The 25,100-nt window shown below is 35.6% G+C and overlaps 2 protein-coding genes across 2 annotated transcripts in view; both read right to left on the bottom strand.

Moving 5' to 3' along the window:
* Window positions 1-18,902, bottom strand: part of csmd3a (CUB and Sushi multiple domains 3a) — a 307,148-nt gene extending 288,246 nt beyond the window's left edge. The window contains exons 1-9 of the mRNA XM_077229908.1: window positions 18,827-18,902; window positions 18,696-18,783; window positions 15,828-15,952; window positions 14,972-15,093; window positions 10,804-10,907; window positions 7,692-7,804; window positions 6,132-6,314; window positions 3,327-3,653; window positions 851-1,045 (exon numbers count right to left, since the gene is read on the bottom strand). Of these exons, the coding sequence (XP_077086023.1) occupies window positions 851-1,045; window positions 3,327-3,653; window positions 6,132-6,314; window positions 7,692-7,804; window positions 10,804-10,907; window positions 14,972-15,093; window positions 15,828-15,952; window positions 18,696-18,783; window positions 18,827-18,902 (1,333 nt within the window). The remainder of the gene's footprint in view (window positions 1-850; window positions 1,046-3,326; window positions 3,654-6,131; window positions 6,315-7,691; window positions 7,805-10,803; window positions 10,908-14,971; window positions 15,094-15,827; window positions 15,953-18,695; window positions 18,784-18,826) is intronic.
* Window positions 18,903-20,724: 1,822 nt separating this feature from the next.
* Window positions 20,725-25,100, bottom strand: part of csmd1a (CUB and Sushi multiple domains 1a) — a 119,345-nt gene continuing 114,969 nt past the window's right edge. Inside the window, exons 6-7 of the mRNA XM_077229907.1 lie at window positions 22,991-23,103; window positions 20,725-20,786 (exon numbers count right to left, since the gene is read on the bottom strand). Coding sequence (XP_077086022.1) covers window positions 20,725-20,786; window positions 22,991-23,103 — 175 coding nt within the window. The remainder of the gene's footprint in view (window positions 20,787-22,990; window positions 23,104-25,100) is intronic.

Genomic DNA, 25,100 nt, shown 5'->3' with positions numbered 1-25,100 from the left:
CTTAGGGTGAATTATAAAGGTCACGAAATTCATGACTGGTTAGGACAAAACCTCTGATTAAGATGGAAAATATGTGTTTTATCGCAATGTCGTGTCAGGACACTGTTTCACCTGTGGTAAAATCACTGTCATGTACAAACTCATATTGCTTAAAGGTGCACAGCGCAAGTGTCTGAGTTTTTGCAGAACTATGCCCCCCTCTGGCAACAAGCGAAACTGCAACCAGAGTGTGTTTTCTTTGTCTTACGTGGAGTTTGCGTTGGGGTTTTGAATGGACTACAAGCCGGTCTCTTTGAATCCATCTTCTACTTTTGTCGCGCGTGTTGTCTTCGCTGATACGGAGAATTGCGGCGAATACACAAACCTGCCAGACATAGCCGGGTGAGCGTGAAGGCGCATGACGTCACGCCCAGTCTCAAATTCCGTCCCGAATCCCTCTTATTTATTTTACTGTACAGGATTATAGAGGCAATCACAGTGATCAGAGAAGGGCTCATTCAGCCCATCAGGCAATTGTTTATGCATGTTTGGGTTAGAAAAATGGGTATTTTTAACATGAACTGTTGCGCAATGCACCTTTAAATTTAAAATGAAACTTTGATGCTGGTGTAAGTTAGGTCTAGTTCTCTTCAAGACCACATGATCAAATTACTGAAGTTCATTAGATAAATACGTTCCACCGTTTTTTGGTGCATCAACTCTAATAAGAAGAGTTGAATAAGAAATAATAAGAAACCACTTCTCTAAGAGTTCAAGGGATGCAATTTAGATCAATCTTTCCGAAAAGGTTTCCTTCGAATAATGTATTCCACAGAAGCATTTAAAGGGAGACAAGTGCTTTGAAACCTACCTTCACACTTGGGGATCAAACCACTCCACATCACCTTTCCCGCCTCCAGTTCACACACAATAGTATCCGAGCCTTGCGTCTTTATGAAGCCCTCCTCACACACCACTGATATGGAGCTTCCCAGCTGGAAATTATTACCAAAGCGCTTGGCATTCATCGGCACTCCGGGGTCCGGGCACTCATTGTGTCCAAACGCTGAACAAATAACATCAAAGCACAGAGCTTGTTACTTGCGACGTGACTTACTTAATGAAATGGAGGGGAATGAGCCCATACATAATGCAATACCAAACTGTAGAAAACCGAGGATTGTGGGTAAACACTAGGGTCTTGTACGCCGCACAGGCATTTGAGGATTATTTTGGCTGAGCTAATGGTATGATGTTCAGCGAACAGGATTAAGTTGTTTGATGCTGGTGGATAAATGGCTTATGAGTTAAATCAAGGAAAATATGTCCTTCCATATGTCCTACTTGACGGCTGTTTCAGAATCAGATTGAAGACAACACTACGCATGCCAACAATGTTGTTAGCAAAAACGAATTTGTTTAAGAGTATTAATTCTTCATAAAGCATCACAAACTCTTTTAGATAAAAAGATTTTCTAAAACACCTAAAAAAGCATGTAAATAAATAAATACGTTTTTTTTATTGTTTTTTATTCCTATAACTATATAAATAACAATATACATTTTTTGCTTGTAATATGTTGTGTTTCTTATATTTCAGAAAAAAATTGTAAATTATATACACTGCAAAAATGATGTTCTTCCCTCAGATATTGAGTCTTGTTTTCTGAAAAATGTAGCAAATGAAGTGAGTTTGTGCTGAAAACAAGAACTTCTGCCAATGAGGTCACAAAAAAAAAAACGTAATTCAAAGGGAAAACAATATGGGCCCTATTTTAATGATCTATAGCCTGGCATATCAGACCTACATCAAGATGTTAGGTCTGGGAACTCTCCATTGGCATGGCTCATTCCGAGGGACGGGATAAACGTTTGTCTTTCAAATTCCCTCCGCACACAATAGGATAGCGCTACACCAACCAGAGCAACGAAGAAGGTGACGTAGTCTGAGCGACGGATTCAGAGCAAAGCCGATCTGTGTTATTGTTTCAAAGAAAAGTTTAACTTCAAATCCTCCAGAGTCGCGGCCAAAGCCGAATCGAAGGACCGCTGTTCGCCAGCAGCAGCAGCAGCAATTGTTTGTTTTCAAGTAGCAGTGAACCGTCGCAGCTCTGTCGTCATTATGTTGACTCTATACACGATCTGATTGGCCTGAGCAGTTTTTGGTTTTTCCATCTCGAAAGTCAACGGAGAGTTGCTAGACCACATTGGCTGCAAAATAATTTTTGCTGGCGCTAGTGTGCGTCTAGATTTCTAGGCTAAACAATCTAAGCACACGGTCTACATCACAGGGCGCAAGTGCACTTAGTGCGCGTCTGAATCCAATTTTACTAGTTAAGCAATGGGATAAAAGGTCGGCGCTCGCGGCGCTTGTCTAAAAGGGTTGTTCCTATTTTCTTAACGAGCTTTAGGCATAACATGGAATAAACCAATCAGAGTCTCGCCATGGTGGATTCGCTATTTACATGGCGGAATTTGCTAGCGGAAAGGAAACGGATCTGCTCGTGCGTGAGGTTAAAGCTGTGTGTGTGCGTGTTTGTGTGTGTGTGTGAGGTTAAAAGAGACCATCTACAGTACAAGCTGGATTCCACCATATCTTTATCTACACAATATCAATATTTTACATCCAAATCCTTTTATTTTTAATATTTGGCATGTGTTTGTGATGCTGGTAGTCCCTGTGTGTGTAATAAGCAGATTGTGTGTGTGTAATAAGCAGATTGTGTGTGTGTAATAAGCAGACATAAGCGGCCTGTAGGTCTTTACCCGCCATTACTAACATGCTCTTTAAATAACAAAAAAAATATTGCGCCATTGAATTTTGAGCACAGTTGGTCAATGGCTCATTTTATTTCAGTTCCTTAAAATAGCAACGCTCCAACAATACTCCTAAACACTCAATCGTTCTCAGACCAGCAGCTAATGGGCCACAGATTGGCGCAAATGCATTTGCTATTTAAACAACGTGGCGCAGGACGTGAAAATGAAAACTGCGTCGGGCTGAAACTAGCAGAACACGCTAGCGTTGCGCCTGGCGCTGCATTGCACCGTGTGTAAGATACGCACATATAATTTCTGACCCCATCAGCAGATATTTTTCCTGAAATCTCCAGTCATTTTTCTTCTCCACTAAATGTATCTTGATTCAAGAATGTTTAGATATTTGAACTGGAAAACAAGACAGAAACACTAAGGAAGAACTTTTTTTTTAGTTTGTTTGTTTTGCAGCAAATACAGCCTCAATCTCTGTCATTCTTTTTTTTTGCATTGCATTGCAACAAACAAATCATACAGCGAAAACAGCCTCAATCTCATGCTCTAAACCCCTCGATCCCTCAAGCACTCACTGCTGTAGGAGATGTTGAAGCCTCGGCCGGACATCGAGTGGTCGGCCTGGAACTCCAACTGGATGATGTTGGAGTTGCTGGTGAGATGTGAAGGCACCTCGGCCCCGGAGAAGCGTCCCAGCACCAGCGCCTCCACCAGATCCCCGTCCCGCACCGTCAGCGAGTCGTACGGGGGCTCCAGGTCGAAGTCGTTGAAGGCCAGATGGATCCGGCTGCCCGGCTCAGTGATGATCAGCCACACACAGTTCAGGTTGTTCCCGTATCCCTCGGGATAATCCGGAGACAGAACGGTTCCCATCGCAGCCGTGAAGTTGGACATACAGGGAACTAAGAGAAGGAGGAGATGCTGATGGTTAAGAGCAGAAAAGACTCATCCAAATTCATTGCATAATATTTGAGTTTGAGCATGAAAAATGTTTCAAAGTCCCTCCAGCGTGAGTTCTTCTCTAAATCAGTGTCTGAACTCCTGAAACGCTTCCATTGTATCTTGAGTTTCTTCCGGGAACGAACACGTCACAATATTCCTCATTATAATAATTCATACGCAGAATAAAGGGGCGGGGCCTGGTTGAGTTAGTTAGTAGTGTGTTAAACTGGCGGTTATGGTAAGGGGCGGGACATTTTCCAAACACACTCGAAGCGCTCGACCAATCACAACACACTGATCCAGCCGACCAATCAGAGCACAGTGTGCTTTTCAGAAGGAGGGGCTTCATAAAGACAGGAAGTAAACAGAGCGTTACTGGCAGACTGGGAAGAGAGGAGCCGCAACAATGGAGAATATGAGGAAAATAATCAACATTAATGCATTAAAACCTGTTCTAGTAGAGCTGTAAATCATATTGAAACGGCATTGCTCTTTGGTACAACGGAGCCGTTTAGTTGTAAATCTCCAAGAGAATTGTCATCTTATCATCTTCCATGAGCGCAGCTGTCATTTAGAGTCTGTCAGCCATGTTTAATGGCGCAGAATTTGTTTTGTTTACACACACTGACATAAAGCACAGGTTTAATTAGTCCGACCTCTTGACATCATTTCATTTAGACATGTGTTTCACAGACTCTAAGAGATTTCGAAGCTCATAATGAGCTGGCGAGGATGGAGAACTGTGGTCCTAAATTATTTCCTGAATGCACAAGGAATAATGTACCTGAAGAGAGCTAAACGTCTGTGCATTTACATTCATCTCAGGAGAAGTTGGCAGGAAAATTACATCATGGCAACACAAATCGGCGACGTTATGATCACTTAAATGCACTTCTCATAGTAATTATGACTTCCAAGCTCTTAAGATCTTTCTAGAAGGACTGACTTTCAAGTCTTAAGATAATCTTTTCACCAAGGATCCGATTTCAAATAAAAGCTGTATTTTGAACTTTCTATTCCTCAAAGAATCCTGTAAAATAAAATGTATGACAGTTTCTACAAAAATATGAAGCTGTTTTCAACATTGCTAATAATCATAAATGTTTCTCGAGCAACAAATTATCATATTAGAATGATTTCTGAAGGATCATGTGACACTGAAGACTGGAGTAATGATGCTGAAAATTCAGCTTTGATCACAGGAATAAATTACACTTTACTATATATTCACATAAACCGGTGTTTTACATTGCAATAATATTGTGCAATTTTATTGTATTTTTGCTCAAATAAATGCAGTCTTGGTGAGCAGAAGAAACTTCAAAAACATTTTTTTAAATTTTACTGACATTCATCATGGTATTACTACTGTACTTGATATTGACGAACATGGTATTCATCATAGTGTCCAAAACATGATATTAAAAACAGATTCTGCCACCGTCCAAATGGTTTTGATCATAATTAAGTTTTAATTGTGGGTGTTAACCGCATAATTTAGTTTTATGGAAATTGTTAATGAAGAATAGTGATCACACTGCCCAGAAAATACTCCTCATTTAGCCAGTTAATGAAGCAACAGGCTTGTGTGAAAAGACAACATTTCCCATCATTCTCTGTGGCAGCATGCAAATGATGAAAGGCATAAAGCATCGATTATGCACTTAATGTGCATTCTTTGCTCTTCATTTTGTTGCATTAGCACTTAAAAAGCTTCTAGTCTGAGAGAAAGAAAAATGAAATTGCTCAATTTAGTCCAACTAAAATAACACATATCACATCATCATTACGACTTCTGAAGTTTCTGGGTTTTTTTATGGTTTTAGCTTTAGTTAACCATAATATCTGCAAATATGGCTCTTTTGATATACATCATTTTCATCAGCTCGAATTTCGGCCTCTTCTTCATGCAATGCTATGTGTGACTTCAGAAGACTTGGAAATACTTTTATGGTACTTTTTGGGAGCTTGACAGTATAAATCATGCCTTACATTCATTGCAATGACAAGAGAAACTAGAAGAGTAACATTTGATGACAAACTTTGATGTTGGCTTGACAAAGCCAGGTCTGAAGTTTTAAAATAACTTTGAAAAAGTTTTAATCAGAGAAAGTTAAAAAAAAAAAGTTACTAGCATGTTTTAGCATTTTGCTAACATGAATTAGCATGTTGCTAACATGAATTAGCATGTTGCTAACATGAATTAGCATGTTGCTAACATGATTAACATGTTACTAGCATGAATTGGCACGTCGCTATTAAGCTTTTGGCACATTGTTGGTTTATTAACATGTTGCTAAAATGTTATATCACGTTGATTGCATGAATTAGGATGTTGTTATGATAAAACATGTTGCTCGAATGTTGTTAACATGATTTATCACATTGTTATCATAAATTAGCATTTTGCTATAGATAATAATGATATAGAGACTCACATATACAGATAGGGATGTTTGCAGACCACTGATTGTTATTCTGACAGGAAATCATACGTTCTCCGATGAGCTCGAACCCGAACTGGCACTCGAAGCGCAGAACGTCCCCGTTGGAGAAGCCGGCGCCCTCGCGGAGTCCGTACAGAGGGATCCCGGGATCCCCACAACTTTCCTTGTCGATTTCTGTCGGGAAGCGAGAGAAACCGCAGTGAAGCTTCTGATTCAGTCTTTGAAGGATGAACAAGTAATGTTTTGGTCATCACATTAAAAATAACATTTAAATGTGATAATATTTGAGTTTTGAAGTGCTGGAAAAAGATGTGTAATGTACTTGAAAGCATTTCACTATTCCTGCCAAACGTCGATGGTTACAGTGAGTGTTACTACAGTAAATCCATGGTGAATGTTCTGTAGTACTTAAAGCCTATAACTAGTTCATTCATGGAACAACGTTTCTCCTGGTTTCCAAGTCAGTGCTGTTTGATCCGTTAATAATGGAGAAATTTTAATGCTTCTCACTAGATCTCGCAACGATATTATTCCTTCAGTGGTGAACTCAAATGCTGTGTTTACTGGATCTCTCAGCGCTGTAGTAACAGTGTCGCTTGATCAAGATCGGCACTGACATTAGCCACATTTCCATTACCCTTCAAATTGCGCAAATTGAAATTGCAAAATGAAAATACGCCCAATAGAAACACATCAAATTCGCAAAAACTCCCATTTATCTCAAAAAAGTTTTTACGCTTGCATGATGAGGTTTTTCAAGCAATTCAAAAAATAAATATTTTGCAAAACTGCAATGGAAACAGTTTTTGCGCATTTACAGTCACCTGATGTAGAAGACGAGGTGTGTTTGGACAGAATACGAGACAGAGTTCTTTATTAAATTCATAAAAGACAAAAGAATTACAGGAATACTGGATTCTAAACCTCAAAGAAATTCCACAATCACGACCTCGAAGCAGAAATGAGGGAGAAACACCCAGAAACTCCTCATATGAGCCGCTCACAGTATAAGGGTCTTTCCTTGCCATTAATGCTTGATAACACACACACACACACACACACATCTCCTTTCATTATTAATAATGGCCAGTGCGGTGGCTGAGATATACATAAACCTACCAACGTCCGTCGCCATGATGTTTGGAATGAGTCGCGAGAGGAAAAAATTAGGCTTTAGTCGCATAACATCGGTTAATGGAAACGCCGTCATTTCGCAATCGTTTTTTGTCGACATTTAGAAAAGAATGGCAAAAGTTTTGCGCAAATCTGTAATGGAAACGCGCCAAATGGTCCAAACTGATAAACGGTCCGTGAAGCACAAAATAATGAGTAGCGCAGTTTCGTTTCACTTTCATTACGTTTGCCATTAGATGTTGCGCAGCGTTGTGGTGGTCGCGCCAGCGCGGATTTTGGTCGGCAGGAAAAATGGTCCAACGAATCGTTCGGTTTGTAATGTGTACCGAACCAAAAGCCTCGTACCGAGTGGTTCAATACGAATACATGTATCGTCACACCCCTTCATCGGAGTGATTTATGAGAGAACAGACTCACCTTTATAGTTGATCTTGAAGCCGATAGAGCCCACGCTTTCATCCGACTGCAGATGAAGCCACATCTGATGGGTCATGCTGACGATGAGGTCCGGGACGAAGCTGCCAGTTAACCTGCCAGTGTAGAATAACAGGGGATCATGAAAAGATTCCAATTCTGAAATCGAATACTTGTTACAATAAAAAATTATCGATTCCTTTGTGAGCATTTCAATATGACTTTGACTTTTTCAACTTTGACCATTCAAGAGCGAGACGAATCGAAAACGCGTGTATCGGTATACTGGATCCGTGCGGCTCTTAAAGTGACAGCACTAATATTCCTGCTGCCGTCTCTATAATAACACTAATCAAATGACAAAAGACAAAGAGAAAATTCACTCGTTCTTGACTGAAAAACTTTTGTAACTATTTGTAATGAATATTTTATTTATAAAGTGCAGTGTTATTTTTGATATTTGATTACAGTTTCTGTACCTGAAAATCTTAATACCATTTATTTCATTCGCATCTTTGTTCAGTTGTATCTATCTGTTGCGATTGCTAATTTATTATTTGTTCTTTTTTTAATAACTGAGTGTTTACTTGTCTTTAAAAATTCTTGAGGTTTATATTAGTTAGGCAAGTTGGTTTTCTATGGTATTATTAAACCACAGGCAAACGTTCCTTGCGTTAGTGTTCTTTAACCTATTGATTTTTGTTTGTGACATTCAATTACAATTAAATGTTTTGAAATAAGACTAAATGTGAATTATATCTACGTTTTTTTTTTGTTTTTTTTTTACCTTATTGGAATCGAAATCGTTAAAATGCAAACGATACCCAACTGTAACCCAACTGTGATGTCCGAAGGCAATACTGATACTGAATGATTACTGTATTCATACACAATGTTATTTATTTGGTAGTCCGAGTTGCACTACAGTTCAAACGTTTGTAGTCGGTATTATCTTTTTTATATTTCAGGAAAAAAATCAATCACTTTTTCTAGATTGTTTTTGTGCTTCAAATTCATGAAATTAATGTCCAACATCTTAAGTGTCTGTAATTGTTTGTAGCACCAGTAAAAACAAAAAAATATATTTAAATCATTGGTGACATACTTTTAATAATAAAACAATGTTTTCAATGAATATGTTACATACTACTTTAATTAAATTTCCTTAAAATAATTATAATAGTAATAATTCTGAGTTAAACAAATAATAAATAAAAAACCCATTGCAATATGCACACTGTTCAAAAGTTCAACATTTTTAAATGTTTGTTACAAAAAGTATTTTTGCTCACCAAGGCTGCATTTATTTGATAATAAAAACAGTGAAAATAGTGAAATATTATTACAATGTAAAACAGCCATTTTCTATGTGTAATTCTATAGTACTTTTATAAATAAATCCAAAGTCCCTTTAAGGCAAGTCATCTGACTCGCGGCCATCTTTAAAAAGCCGTTTCAGCTCCTGCCGCTTTAAATGGGAAAAGAGGTTATTCCTCCATATTGCACATATTTCTCCCATTCATAGTAATATGAGAGCACTTTGTGTATATCACTTTGCATATCTAAAGTCTTTGATAAAGCATAATCATAAAAGTAGCAAACCCATTTGACCGCCATAAACCCTGAGAAAGGCCTTAATTGAGCCTTACAGTGTCTGTTAGTGCTCCGGCGCCAGGCTTTTGTCCTTGAGGAACGCTCAATGGATCCCAGCTGGCGAAGCGCCAGGCAAATGCGCCAGAAAGCAGCGCAGACCGTCACCAAAGACACCGGAGACATACGCATGACTGGGAGAAGAGCTGGACGGAAAACTGGTTTGTGAGGAGGAAAATATAGCCGGAGCATTTGAGCCTGTGTGGTTTTTACGGTTTTGTGGCTTTCAAGCTATTGAAACGAATAACTTCTGCAAAGCTGAACCAAATGCAAGATAAAACACTCGTAGAGTCTATTAAAGTTGGACGTTTTAAAGAGGGAATCAGGGTTTATTCAAAAATTGAATCATTCAAATATTATGCAGACATGTCCGGACACGTGTGGCATGTGAATTTATTCACAGAAATCTTGTGTGGGCTGTCTGATATGAATTTTATTTGTTATATATATATTTTAACAACACTTATGCATAGTAAATTGTCATGCAAAACTACATAATGACTTGTTGGTGCAAGAAACCCAAGTGGGAAAGAAAAAGAAAAACTGAGAAAGTGACAAAAATAAAATATTCTGACTGCAAGTCAGTGGTCAATGCTAATTACTCAACACTAGAAAAATCATTTTGACTTGTTTTCCAGTTAAAATATCCAAAAATCCTTAAAGGAAGATAAATTTACTTAAAAAACAAGATTTCATAAGATATTAAAGGCCTTGAATTAAGTTTATTTTTCTTACTCCATTGGCAAATAATTCTTGTTTAACACACATATATATATACACACACATATATATATATATATATATATATATATGTATGTATATATATATGTATTTATATATACACACACACACACACACACACACACATATACACCCATATAAATACATACATATATACACACACACATATAAATATATATACACACATTAACTTCAAGGCTTTAATTTTGTATATCTTAATAGCTATCCCATATTTTAAGCATGTTGTGTTTCTCAAGTAAATACATCTCGATTTAAGGATTTTGGATATTTTAACTGAAAAACAAGATAAAAAGCTTATTTAGATGATGTTTTTGCCAAGCAATCCGCTGCAAAATGTGATTTTTTTCCTTGATATGTCTGTCTCGTTTTTCAATTGCAAACATCTAAACATTCTTAAAACCAAGATACATTTACTGGAAAAGCAAAAAGTCAAAAAGCAAAAAGATATAAAGTCTTGTTCAATGAAAAATGCATAAAATTGAATTGTGCTTTAAACAAGAACAAATAACAGGAAAATAAAAAAATAATGGGAAAAAAGTTAAGCACAAACCTGCTTTATTTTCATGCATTTTTCAGTGAACAAAGCCTTCAGTCTTCTTGCTTCTCCAGTAAATGTATCTTGATTTAAGAATGTTTAACAAGAGTTTGCAGTGCGCAAAACACTCATCATAACACACAACTGAAGTATAGCACTGAATCTTACACTTGTATGATTGTTTTGGAGTCGCCAACCTCTCCACCGTCTCCGACAGTCAGCGTATCGTATCCCAGCTCCAAGTCGAACTCTTCGAAATTGATTTGAATAACCTGCGATGGGAAGAAAACGACAGAATCAGTGGGAACGCCACTGGAACCAATGACCGGTGGGATTTCTCCATACGCTTTCTGTTACACACAATGAGAGTGCGTTCCTTTAATTAAGCTTCACAAATCTAGAAACATCATTAAATATAAATGATACACACTGTTCTCAGTAAATATGATATTCATGAGCACAGCACTTGGCCACAGCATATGTTGTTGCCTGTATATTTTTACATACGCTCTTGAGCTATAACTGAAAAATTCAGCTGGGACAATACATCAATTTCCCAGCAAATCATCCACACATCCAATGAATTTTCCGAGAGTGCTTTCAATCAGCGGCTCAAACTCGCGAGTAAACAGTGGAGTGACTCGCCGGTTTGCATAATCACCCCCGGTGTGTGTGTGTGTGTGTGTGTGGAGAGACGACGAGCCATCAGAACTGCCCTTCTGCCACGTTTACCACATATATGAGGGATTCTTCACTTCTGAGGTTTATTAATATTTACGCTAACAGATTCGAACTTGTTAAATGAATGTCGCATTAATAGCTGGGAAACTTTTCACCACAATTGGGAAAAGTTACTTTTAAAAGTAATGCGTTGTAATATTGTGATACTCCCCATAAAAGTAACTAAAGTAATCTGCGCTACATTAGTTTTGCGTTTTTAATAATTTAAGGAATACTGAATTATTTGAAAAAGTAACTTGTTTTGTTGTAAATTCAAAAGTAATGCGTTACTTTACTAGTTACTTGGAAAGAAGTAATCTGATTACATAACTCGCTTATTACGTAACTCGCTTTTCACCGTGCATTTTTCATTTAGTTCTGCTACTTTTTTAAATGTTCCTTTAAAATAATAATAATTCTGAGTTAAACAAATAATTAAAAAAACAAACCATTGCAATATGCACACTATTCAAAAGTTGGTAAGATTTTAGAAATGTTTTTGAAGGAAGTATCTTCTGCTCACCAAGGCTGCATTTGTTTAATTGAAAATAGTTCATATTTTTATGGAAACTGTGATGCATTTTATTTTTTCAGGATTCTTTAATGAATAGAAAGTTAAAAGGAATAGCATTTATTTGAAATGGAAATCTTTCCTAACATTATAAATTATACATTTATAATTATACATATACATTATAAAAGTTTATTTTCTCTGACTTTTGATCAATTTAATGTATCATTGCAGAGTAAAAGTATTATTTTCTTAAAACAATTAAACTAATAAAATCGTCCATCAGATGTCCTTCTGGCACGTTTCCACTGTTGCATGGGAAAAGTTACTTTAATACGTTTTAATATTGTGATACTCCCTATAAAAGTAACTAATTGCATTACTTACTTACTTTATATGGACAATAATGTGCTACATTATTTTTGCGTTTTTATTAATTTTTAAGGAATACTGGATTATTTGAAAAAGTAACTGTAAATTCAAAAGTAATGCGTTACTTAACTAGTTACTTGGGAAAAAGTAATCGGATTACATAATTTGCTTTTCACCATGCATTTTTCATTTCAGTTCTGCTACTTTTTAAAATGTTTCTTAAAATAATAATAGGGAGACTTTTCAACACTGTTGCATGGGAAAAGTTACTTTAATGCGTTTTAATATTGCGATACTCCCTATAAAAGAATGTAATTGCATTACTTAGTTACTTTTTATGGAAAGTAATGAGCTACATTACTTTTGAGTTTTTATTCATTTTAAGGAATACTGAATCATTTGGAAAAAGTAACTGTAAATTCAAAAGTAATGCATTACTTCACAAGTTACTTGGAAATAATATCCAACAAACCATTATAATATGCACAATATTCAAAAGATTATAGTCGATAAGATTTTAAAAATCTTAGAAGTATCTTCTGCTCACCAAGGCTGGATTTATTTTATCAAAAATACAATAAAAATACAGTAAAAATATTGACATATTATTACAGTTTAAAATAGCTATTTTCTATGTGAATATATAGTAAAGTGTAATTTATTCCTGTGATCAAAGCTGAATTTTCAGCATCATTACTCCAGTCTTCAGTGTCACATGATCCTTCAGAAATCACTATAATATGATGATTTGATGCTCAAGAAACATTTATGATTATTATCAGTGTTGAAAACAGCTTCATATTCTTGTGGAAACCGTGATACATTTTATTTTACAGGACTATTTGATGAACAAAGTTCAAAAGAACAACATTTATTGGAAATGGAAATCTTTCCGAACATTGTAAATGTTTCTTTTCTCTGACTTTTGATCAATTTAATGTATCATTGCAAAATAAAATTATAAATTTCTTTAAAAAAAATTAACTAAGAAAATCTTCCTTCCACCAAACTTTTGAATGGTAATTTACTTTATTGTGTGAAAATGATTAATATAATATAATATAATATAATATAATATAATATAATATAATATAATATAATATAATATAATATAATATAATATATGTATGTATATATATATATGAATGAAATTAAGCAGTTTACAGGAGGTCCAGAACAAAGCCTGTTACGGCGCTGATATTATTAGTGTTATAGTAATGAAAATGATCAGGCTAGCATAAGAAAATCCTGCTTTGCCCCTTTAAGTTCATATATTAACTTCATTTATTGTGTTAACACAATAATAATGCCAATGAGCTGCCCATGGGTCTCTAATAATGGGTCTGCGGAAAGCGCAATAAAATTTGAACTTTGCAATTCCATCGGGCGAAGATAAATGAGGTAATAATGTTATGTGTGTTAGGACTCATTTGCATTTCTCACCAGAGGAAAGCTGAGATTTAGCAGCAATTGAGGACACAAATCAACTATTTGCTAGTTGCTAATGGCCTGGCAAGAAATGGGTAGAAAAAATGTTTAAAAAAATTGAAAACCTACACCTGAGCTCATGGAAAGAAAAACTGTTGTCTCACAAAATCCACTGTAAATTGCATACATATCATAATAGTTAATATTCTTCTGTGTTTTTAGACCAAAATGGTGATGCTTTCATTAACGAGGTTTAATAAGACAATTAAATCCTAATGTGAGATATTGACACGTCACAGGGAACCTCTCGCAACGACACGCTTCAACAGAGCAAAAATCAAACAATCATACTAAAATAAAGACATTATAATGCTGGGAATCCGTTTAGAAAACTGACATGAAAACACTCTCCGAAGGAAAGATTCTGTATGGGATCTTACAGGGTTCATCAGGACACACAAGCTGCATTCAGTGGATTTAGTTTGAATTATTATTGTTTCAACTTTTTATATTTCATTTTGTGAATTAAGCAGCCGATAAACACATTCATCTTTATATACAATATTGACATGTTCATATACAATATGAAATATATGTATGTTTACATAAACATTATATGTATATATTTTTGTAAAATGCATTTACATTTTAAGAGAGAGAGAGAGTATGTGTGTGTGTGTGTTTGTGTATGTCTGTGTGTGCGTATGTGCGTGTGTCTGTGTGTGTGTGTGTGTGTGTGTGTGTGTGAGAGAGAGAGAGATAGAGAGAGAGAGGTAGTGAGTGAGTCAGTGTGAGTAAGTGTGTGTGTGTGTGTTTGTGTGTGTGTGTGTGTGTGTGTGTGCGTGTGTGCGTGTGTGCGTGTGTCTGTGTGTGTGTGTGTGTGTGTGTGCGTGTGTGCGTATGTGCGTGTGTCTGTGTCTGTGCGTGCGTATGTGCGTGTGTCTGTGTGTGTGTGAGAGAGAGAGAGAGAGGTAGTGAGTGAGTGAGTGAGTGAGTCAGTGTGAGTAAGGGTGTGTGTGTGTGTGTGTGTGTGTGTGTGTGTGTGTGTGTGTGTGTGCGTGTGCCTGTGTCTGTGTGTGTGTGTGTGTGTGTGTGTGTGTGTGTGTGTGTGTGTGTGTGTGTGTGTGAGTGAGTGTGTGTGTGTCTGTGTGTGTGTGTGTGTGTGTGTGTGTGTGTGTGTGTGCGTGTGTCTGTGTCTGTGTCTGTGTCTGTGTGTGTGTGTGTGTGTCTGTGTGTGTGTGTGTGTGTGTGTGTGTGTGTGTGTGTGTGTGTGTGTGTGTGTGTGTGTGTGTGTGTGTGTTGTACCTTATTGGGGTTACTGGCGCTGATAATCCAAACACACTGCGAGTTACTCTCATACTGGATGGGGAAATTGGGCGATGTAAACGTTCCTGAAGGACCGAAGAGGTTCATCCCGCAAGTTTTCACTGCAAACAAAACACACAAATACACACAAATAGTCATTTATCATAAGGCAGAGAAGCCGAACACTCAAAAATAAAGTAAAATTTAAATGAACTTTCAGCATTTTTTTTCAATTTTTTTTCTAGTCAGCACTAATAAGAAAAATGCATACATTATTACAAATAAGCTAAGTTTTTATTTCGAAAAGGGGAAAAAACTAACTGTGTGCAACCATTTGAGTAAAACCAGGTGTCACATGGGGCAAAATACATTATTATAAGAGGAACGCTATGAAAACAATACGAGTTTTATATAATTTAAGACTGCTACAGAAGATACATGGCATTAATTTTAAGTTATTTTTAACTAAAACGCCGTACAGACGATGACACAAATACGAACATGTCCACATTCAAGCATTTCAAAAGGCTCAAACAGCCCCTTTACAGCAGATTTAGTTCACAAATAACTAACATAATGATTTCATTGACAATAATCAATTCTAAGATTCATATTGAATCAGTGAGCTGGTGAATCAAAATCAGTCTGATTCACAAATGAATCATTCAGTGATATCAGTGAACCGATTCAGCAGGTTCGTTCGAAAGAATCATTTTGTTCACACAGTTAAACATCTCTGAGGGCGTGGCGATTTCTTCCGATTGAATTCACGAGAAACAATGTGTTTTTAAGGAATGTAAAAAAAGTAAGACATGAAGCTTTGTAATATAGTAATGAAGTAAGTGAGTGGTGTTACGTTTGCAGACGGGTCTGTGGTCACTCCAGGCCGCGAACACCTCCGCAACTCTCTGACACGTGATGATCTTAGATCCCTGAAGCACGTGATCCTCGTCACAGATGAACTGAACCATCGCACCGATGCTGAACACACACACACACACACACACAGATTGATCAGGCCTCGTGTCAGAGCAAATGTCAGGAAGGAATAATCAGGGATTTCACTGCTACTCAAATAACTATACGCACAGACATCCTTCATGCTGGGAAACGTCCCCATTATTTTTTTTTACATGGCTAATTTTGTCCCGACTTTATGATTTAATAGCTTTAATTAATTCCTTTTTTTGATTTTTTTTAAGAGTGGTCGTTTCAACTGAATGTGACAGAGGTAAAGTAGTGCTTTACAATTAGGCTACTAATCATAGAGTGAAATAAAAAAATAAAGAGAATATCAATATTCATATTTAAGCATATAAAATTGTGATAGAAATTGCATAATAAATGTGTACTTTTTGCCAAATTAATAATTACAAGAAAATTAGAGAGAAAATATGACATTCAGTATGTTTGCAAAAAATATTCATATTAAATGTTATTAAATTAGTCATTAACAAAAAATATTAATGTTATATTAGGAATGGCATATATATTATTTTACATATACATACTTTTTAAATTGAGCTAAATTGACATTTAAATTAATACTTTGACTATTAATATCTAAAAAATGTGTAAATGTTTTTGCTAAATTAACCTTGAATTAATATTTAAATTGATATTTTGCTAAAAAAATATTAAGCAAAATTATTAATATTTAAGCAAATAAAAAAAACGATCTCACAGCAATTCGTACAAATTTTACGAGGTTTACCACCTTTTAATCACTCGTACGTATTTATACGAATTGGTCGTGAGATAGTGTTGAATAAAATACATATTATACATATAACATCAAATCTATTTTCATTTTGCTAAATTAATACATTTATATTTAATAAATGCACATTTTGCAAAAACTATTGATATTTTAAAAAGAAAAGTAATAAAATATAACATTAAATTTTAGTTGCATTATTATTTAAATTTATATATTTTTTTATAAATTAACATGAAACATATTAATATTAATATTTAAGCAAATAAAATAGAATATATTACATTATGTAGCCTAATCTTTTTAAAATTAAATAAAATGCATCACAAATTCTCGATCACTTATCATTATTTGCTGCTTCAAATTATTACCTAATGAGAACATATTTCTGTCAGATCATATAACCTCAATGATAATTGTTGTTTGAATAATTTGATGCTTAGGTGTTACTGTTTACTTTTCAGTTCCGGCTTGTAAATGAGCAAATAATATCTCATAGCCTTCCTGTTACAGGCTATCAAGCATTTCACCGCAACTGAAATAACTAGGCGTAGGTAGGCTATCAAAACAGTAAAATATCATGTTATATTATGCATGACCTAATGAATATTCATGAGATAAACTTTCACAATTGCATACTTTTTGAAACCAAACTGCACTTATGTGTCCAGTACTGACGCCTGTACAACACTGCAAAATATGCTTTTCTTACTTAGTATTTTTGTCTTGTTTCCAGTCCAAATATCTAAAAATTCTTATGTCATTTTTACTCATAGTAAATGCATCTTGATTTAAGATATCATGTCATGTTTTTCGGGCGAAATCATTAAAATTAAGTGAGTTGATGCTTAAAAAAAAGCAAAATTATCTGCCAATGGGGTGAGAAAAATAATCTTAATTTAAACAGAAACCAGATTACTTTTCTGACCCCATTGGCAAATAATTCAGCTTGTTTTAAGGCGAGACACTACAGGTGAATAGGGTAACATTTAGAACTAGCAGATATCACCATGAAACTTTCCCAGTTGATTACCTACATTAATATGAGAAAGAAAATGTATTACAAGTTTTCTGTAATTTAATGTTTAAATATGTAAATTAGGCATTATCTAATTAAATATGCACTAATTTGCATAAGTATTGGACAAAGCCCGGTTCGAAATTCTTTTTTCATTGTGTTCATATAATAGATGGGGAAAAAATTACAGAGGGATTTATGGATATCTACTTTTGTTATTCTGTAAATCAGAATATACTGTCAATAGCCTTCAAAAATGATTTTTGCCATGTTTTTTTGGAATAAAATGTTATATAAATCAGGCTAGGAATAATATATTTACAAATCCCTCAGTAAATTTCTTCATAATATAACTAGGTACAAGACTGTAAAGTTTGGTGTATATAGGTGCTACTGAAGGGGAGATTTTGGACTTGGAGTAAGAGAGAAAAGTCATTTTGAAAAACCAGGCTTTAAAGATTTATATTGTAAAATGAGATTGCGCATTTAGAGTTAAATCCCCCCTTTTACTTTCACGATTGTTTGCTGATAAACAGGAAATGACCATATTTGGATCCGGCAGTGTTGTACACGAGAGAGAGAGCTTTCTAACAGTAGCGGGCAGATCTAAAACGACAACTTTTGATGAATTTATGAGAAATCTACAGACGCAAAAAGACAAAGTGTAGTAAAATAAAGACCTAAATGTGTATTTCTGACTTTTTTTCACCACAAGTCTGAAAGAAGACGTGTTATTGAAGACAAATATCCCCAAATCTCAAAATTGACAAGTGGAAAAAACCCAATGTTTTTGCCTGCCGTGCCTCACCTTAAGCATCAACTCACTTAATTTCAATGAATTCCCCCAGAAAACAAGACTTAATATCTTATGTCATTTTACATCTTTAGTAAATGCATCCTGATTTAAGAAATGTTTGATATTTGGACTGGAAACGAGACAAAAATACTAAGTAAGAAAAGCATTTTTTGAAGTGAACGAGGAGGTTTACCTGTAATCTGTGCCGATGCGTTTGCCGTTCTCCGGTTCTCCGGGGTCTGGGCAGAAATTGGACACTTGCTTGACCATTCCTTCATTCACTGTGGGAGAAATAGTGCATATGGAGATATCAGCCTTCATAACCTGTGCTCATGCTCTCCATAACCTCAGATATTGAGCTTTCATCCTCAATCAACAGAGACTTGGTGCTTTCTCTCATGGTCCGGCACAAATCAAAGGTTTAGATACACAAACCAGCCAACTTTAATCTTTAATCCACATGAATTTTATGTGATTCATGTGATTACTTTCTTTGTTATTATATTGGCTTTTTATTTTTTATTGCTTGTTTATTTTTTACTGCCTGGACTGTTATGTGTATCTTTTAATTTCATTATTTTTATGTAAAGTGCTTTGAGATGCTACTTTAAAAGGCACTATATAAAATAAAGATTATTATTATTATTATTATTAATTATGTTAGTAATGATGTAGCTAAACGTAACTTTAGTACTTTGCTCATTTATTGTGAGAGAAAGCCTCATCACACATATGGCATTTGTTCTTCAAACATTTACATTACAGAAATGACCTGATGAGGACTCTGTTAAACACTAATGTACGCGATACACTCCTGGACGTCACAGTTATGGCTATTGACCAAAATCACACGTTTAAATATCCTATGGCACCACTCGTATGATTTATGAATATGATTTATACACTATATGTGACAAAAGTCAATATCTCCTCCATCAATGGGCGCATGATAATTACCGTTATGCAGGACATAATATGCTTTTTCCTATGTTCATCTTTCTTAAGTGTGTAATGTTGATGTTTGAGCATGAAAAAGCTCTGCAAAGTTATTCTCTATATCAGTGTCAACGCCTCCCTTGTAGTCTTGAGTTTCTTCCGGGAACGAACAAGTCACAATATTCCTCATTTAATCAATAATTTCATCCCCTTAAAACTCATCTTCGATCACCAAAATGACATATTTAAACGTTTTTTTCTCTTGAAAAAAAAAATCTTCATGTCTTAAAATATCTTGAATGTAACTCGACACCCTTGCCTCATTTAGTATTCGCAAATCTATGAATATGCAAATGAGCCCCGCCTCCACTCACTCAGAGATCCACTCGTTGACGATCACACTTTGATCTGATAGGTTACAAGGTAGTTTGTGACATCAGAAACACCAGCGATTTCAAAGCGTGTTTTTGAGACTGTCTTTGGTTCACTGCAGTTTTAAGCAGAAAATACTCAGCAATGCTGTCGACTTGTGAATTTACACATGGTTTGTGTTAAAGCATATTAAAAACACCACACAGACATTTTATATGTCTATGTGGTGTTTTTAATATGCTTTAAGCACAAACCATGATTTCAACATTAAAAGCTGGATTTACAACTTTAAATAATTCATGCGCAGAATAAAGGGGCGGGGCCTGGTTGAGTTAGTTAGTAGTGTGTTAAACTGGCGGTTATGGTAAGGGGCGGGACATTTCCCAAACACACTCGAAGCGCTCGACCAATCACAACACACTGATCCAGCCGACCAATCAGAGCACAGTGTGCTTTTCAGAAGGAGGGGCTTCATAGAGACAGGAAGTAAACAGAGCGTTACTGACAGAATATGAGGAAAATAATGCTTGCAAAAAACAAAATGAAGCCATAAAAGGTCCCCATTAAGGGAAGCATTTAGAAAGGGGTGTTTGACAGCAGACTGAGGTCCTGAATAACACTCGCTAATTCCCTCATAACTCATACTTGCAAATGCGTGATGCAGACGCTGTGAAATAGAGGCTCATAAAAATTTGATCCGCTTGTAATTAAGTGTTTGGAGTGCTATATTGTCGAGGGTGAAATGAATCATTGGGTTCTGCGGTTCATCACGTGGAGCCATAAAAAAGGACTTTGAGTGTAAAGCTCATTTCCATAGATAGCGATCGGCATCTGCCGGATCCAGGTTAGGATTGGCCGTCTCAGTCGAGTAATTAAGACTCGGTCGGAGTGAAATCCAACCACCTGCGTGTCCCCTAAAGCCATTCTCTTCCCGGATTCGACATTCTCTTCTGGAGAGCTTCAGTGGGTGAGGGACCTGTAAGTCAAGCTAAGCTCAATTAATCAAAATGCAGATTTCGGTTTCGTCGGATGCTCTAATTTCCTTTGATCCATTTGCTAAATGGCAAGCGGGAGGATTACAAATATGTGGCATTGTTCGTGCTTTATGAATCACAGGCTTTGAAGGAGTAGATGCAAAATCACCAGCGGAATAACATCAACGAAATATTAAACAATTAACAGGGATGCACATCTGAAAGAAATTAACCAGCGAAGAGCTTTTATGACATTAGAGCAACAATATTAACAGCCATAATTACGCATGACATGCAGGAGCACTGAGAGTAGATCTTAAAGCTGCTTGCTGAACAAGCCTAAACAACCCACACACACACACACACACACACACACACACACACACACACACACACACACACACACACACACACACACACACACACACACACACACACACACACACACACACACACACACACACACACACACACACACACACACACAAAATATTACCAATAACCAGAACTATGATAGAACTGAATAAACATAGGTTGTTTATGGTTCCCAAACTATGAAAGCTTGTTTCTGCTCAAAGAATAAATATAAAAAAAGGTAATTGCGACTTTTAATCTCACAATTCTGACAATTTTTCTCACAATTACGAGTTATAAAGTCAGAATTGTGTGATATAAAGTCGCAATTGCGAGTTATATAGTCAGAATTGTGTGATATAAAGTCACAATTGCGAGTTATATAGTCAGAATTGTGAGATATAAAGTCGCAATTGCGAGTTATATAGTCAGAATGGCAAGATGTAAACTCGCAATTGTGAGATAAAAAGTCACGATTATCTTTTAAAATGTTTTATTTTGGTGGCGGAAACAAGCTTTCATACATACAGTATTCTCAACAAAAAAAATTTGTTTTATTTGCCACATTAACACAATCTATTATCTGTAATCTTTTTAGAGTCTCAATTTATAAAACAAGATTTTGGTCAATAAGCCATTCCTATAACAGTACACACATTACTGTTAAGGTTTGGGGTTTAAAAATATGTTATAATCTGTTTTTCTGCTCACCAAGGCTGGGTTTATTTCATCAAAAATACAGTTAAAATTGTGAAATATTATTCCGATGTAAATCAGCTGTTTTCTATGTGAATATATAATAAAGTGTAATTTATTCCTGTGATCAAAGCTGAATTTTCAGCATCATTACTCCAGTCTTCAGTGTCACATGATCCTTCAGAAATCACTCTATGATCAATTATCATCATCAATTATTATTGGTACTCAATTATTAATAAACGTTCCGTCTTTTGAACGGTAGTGTATATCAAAGTACCATCTGATATATCACATACTGTAACATGATACTGATTTTTGTAAAAAAAAAAATATATATATATTCAGAAAAACAATTCCAATGTTTTCTCTTAGTTTTTAAGTGAAAGACGGAATTTTATTCACAAAGAGAAAGAAAACACACTTACTTATTGAAAATTTGCTTGTATTGTCTTTTCCAGGTAGTAATTTTACTCCCCTTGATTTAAAATCTCCAGATCGTTTCACTGCCCAAGAAAACAAACAATAATTAGGTCAATTATAATTCCATGAAGGTGAGATTTAAAAAGCATGCTGCAGAAATACATGAGAAATATCTACGTAATTATCTAGAAAACAAGTAAACAAAGTGTGAAAACAACACGGTTCATTTGAGTCATGATTTGTGTGTTAAAATATAATTATATCTTTATACACATTCTCCTACAGTATATTAGGACTGGAATTCACGTCTTAGAATTGCTTCCAATCAAATTAATGTAAAATAATTTGCTTTGATTCAACTTCCGACAGGTCGTCTTCTGTTCCTCGTTATAAGAAATCAAGTAATTATTTGTAATTATAAGGTGATTAAGATTAACAAGCTGATTTTTCTGATATTGCAGTCTGCATGTAATAACTCCTGAATCACATGAAAGCTGTTGGGTCAAACTCTCTCTCAATCAAAAGAGAGAAAAAATACATTTAGCAAGAAAGCAAAGCCTATTTTTAGTATATATAATAATCTTTATTTGTATTCTTTATATGCATACACTCATGTACTATTAATATGTATGACCTGGACATGTTTTTATGATATTTCCCATAAGCAATTACCAGAAATGGTAAATCAATATGAATCACACCATTTTTAAAAGAAAATCTATTTGAAATGTACCTTGATATTGAGCGCTGAATCCTTTATGCCGATGGCTGTTGTCTGTGACGAAATGAAGCCGTAACCAGTTCTTGTTGCTGACGATGGGAACGGGAATATTAATTCCTGATAACCTGAAGAAGATGCAGACGGATCAAATCATTTGTGAAACTCTCATGCAGCGATTAATAATCAACACATCTCGGATCTGCTCGAACAGGGGAAGACAAAACTCTCACTAACCTTGGCTTACAATAACATGCGTTAAATCAGCAATAAAATGAGAGAAAATGCAATAAACTTAAACATTTCTCATCAGATTCACTAAATCAAGTGACCTGGGGATTCATTTATAAGTGTTGTGTCGCACAGAACAGGCCCTGAGAGAGGCGTACGCACTTACGACGCACAAATTGTGATTTATAAAAACAAGCTTGACGGGAGAATGTGACCCAAACTCTGACCCAAGCGTACGAAGGTTTTGGAGATGGAGCAGTTTAACGACACCGATGGTGAGCTGGAGTTAAATGTCTTTTTGGTCACTTTTAGACAGAAAATCTAAAGGAAATTATACATATACAGAAAGATAATACAAATATAATTTCAATCACCAAAGCTATCAATTGAAGCAAACATCAACTTCTTCTCAGCGAGTGCGTTTGGCTATTTAGTGAAACCGACGCATATATAGCCGTAAAATCTAAAACCGTAAATCTTCATTATAAGTCCTAATCATACAGTGCATGTTCACAATAACAGTTTAAATAAATAAAAGAATGATTTAAACTAGGTTTTACTTCTGATATAAACATTTAGATTAAATATGCCATTCTCATTAATGGAGTTAAACACCTAAACTACATGAAATCATTACTGAGATGTAATATAAGTTATATTACAGTACTGTTTATATACTCACACACAGTGTGTTATAACAGTTTTTTTATTCAATAAATAGAAATATTTGTTGTGGATGCAATGCTTTTGAACACTTTTCCTCAGGCATGCTGTGTTTTAATGTTTTAACTAGATAATTCTTATCATGATAATAGCAGATTGTCTGAGAAAAGTGTTTCGTGCAAATAATGCACAACAAAGGTCTACATTAAAAATATAAATCAATTAAAAATACTATTTGGCCAATGGAAAAGATTGAGAAAAACTTTCTCTGAAATGTATTTTACACTATTCGATTTATTTATTCAAAAACAAGGCAAGGATAGGCTACTAAATTATTTGTAATGTGACGGCAGATCCGTATTTCATATTTTCCTGATGTCTTGTAGGCCTACCGTTAAACATGTTATCATGTGGATGAATAATCATATGTAAATGATATGCAGATGAGGATATGCATAGTACAACTAGGCGTTGTAAGCTCATGTATGGTTATTTCAGGGAGGAGACGCATGCGCACAATCTTCCGCTGATGGGATTATGAAGTGAATTCTGCGCAGGTTCTGGTGTAAATTCAAGAGAAACATTAAAGATTAAGTTAATACTTTACTGCAAAACAGAACTGACAACAAAACTGCTCAGCTATGAAGGAGTAAAACTTTGAGTGGATGGATTCATGATGTTATTATAAGGTGGCCCTGGTTCCAGAATAAATGGAGGACGTATTTGAAGCGTCACATGCCATAAATGTAACCTTTATAAATTATTGGTATTTACTGAGATGCAAATGACAGAAAAGCTGAAACAACTCCAGGATTCAGCCATAACTTCATTATAGTCAATCGCTGTGACAGTCAAACTCCACAGTAAAACACAGCAAAAGCACTTCAAGGCTGAACCATTTCATCCGTCAAACGACTCGTTCCCAGCGAACTCTAACCCACTCGGCCTCGGCCTGTCAATCAAACACAGCACTGCAATTATTACAGTGAGATCCGACATGAAGGAACACATATTTCATACTTGAGTCTCAAACACTTGTCAGTTCTGTAATGTCGAAAAGGGCAGACGGGAGATTTTTTGTGCATTTGTAAAATGTCAGGCATCAACGCATGTTGAAGGCTGGATCCAAACCTCTGAGACGACAGACTGACTGAGGCTGATTTCTGGAAACATGTTTCGAGATCCAAATTTAGCTCATCCACCATTTAACCCCACGTCACCTGAAAAACTA

This window comes from Siphateles boraxobius, unplaced genomic scaffold (assembly GCF_051911475.1).
Source record: "Siphateles boraxobius isolate OS27281-9 unplaced genomic scaffold, OSU_SipBor_1 137, whole genome shotgun sequence".
Classification (NCBI taxonomy): Eukaryota; Metazoa; Chordata; class Actinopteri; order Cypriniformes; family Leuciscidae; genus Siphateles; species Siphateles boraxobius.
This window is presented reverse-complemented; position numbering and strand designations above follow the sequence as displayed.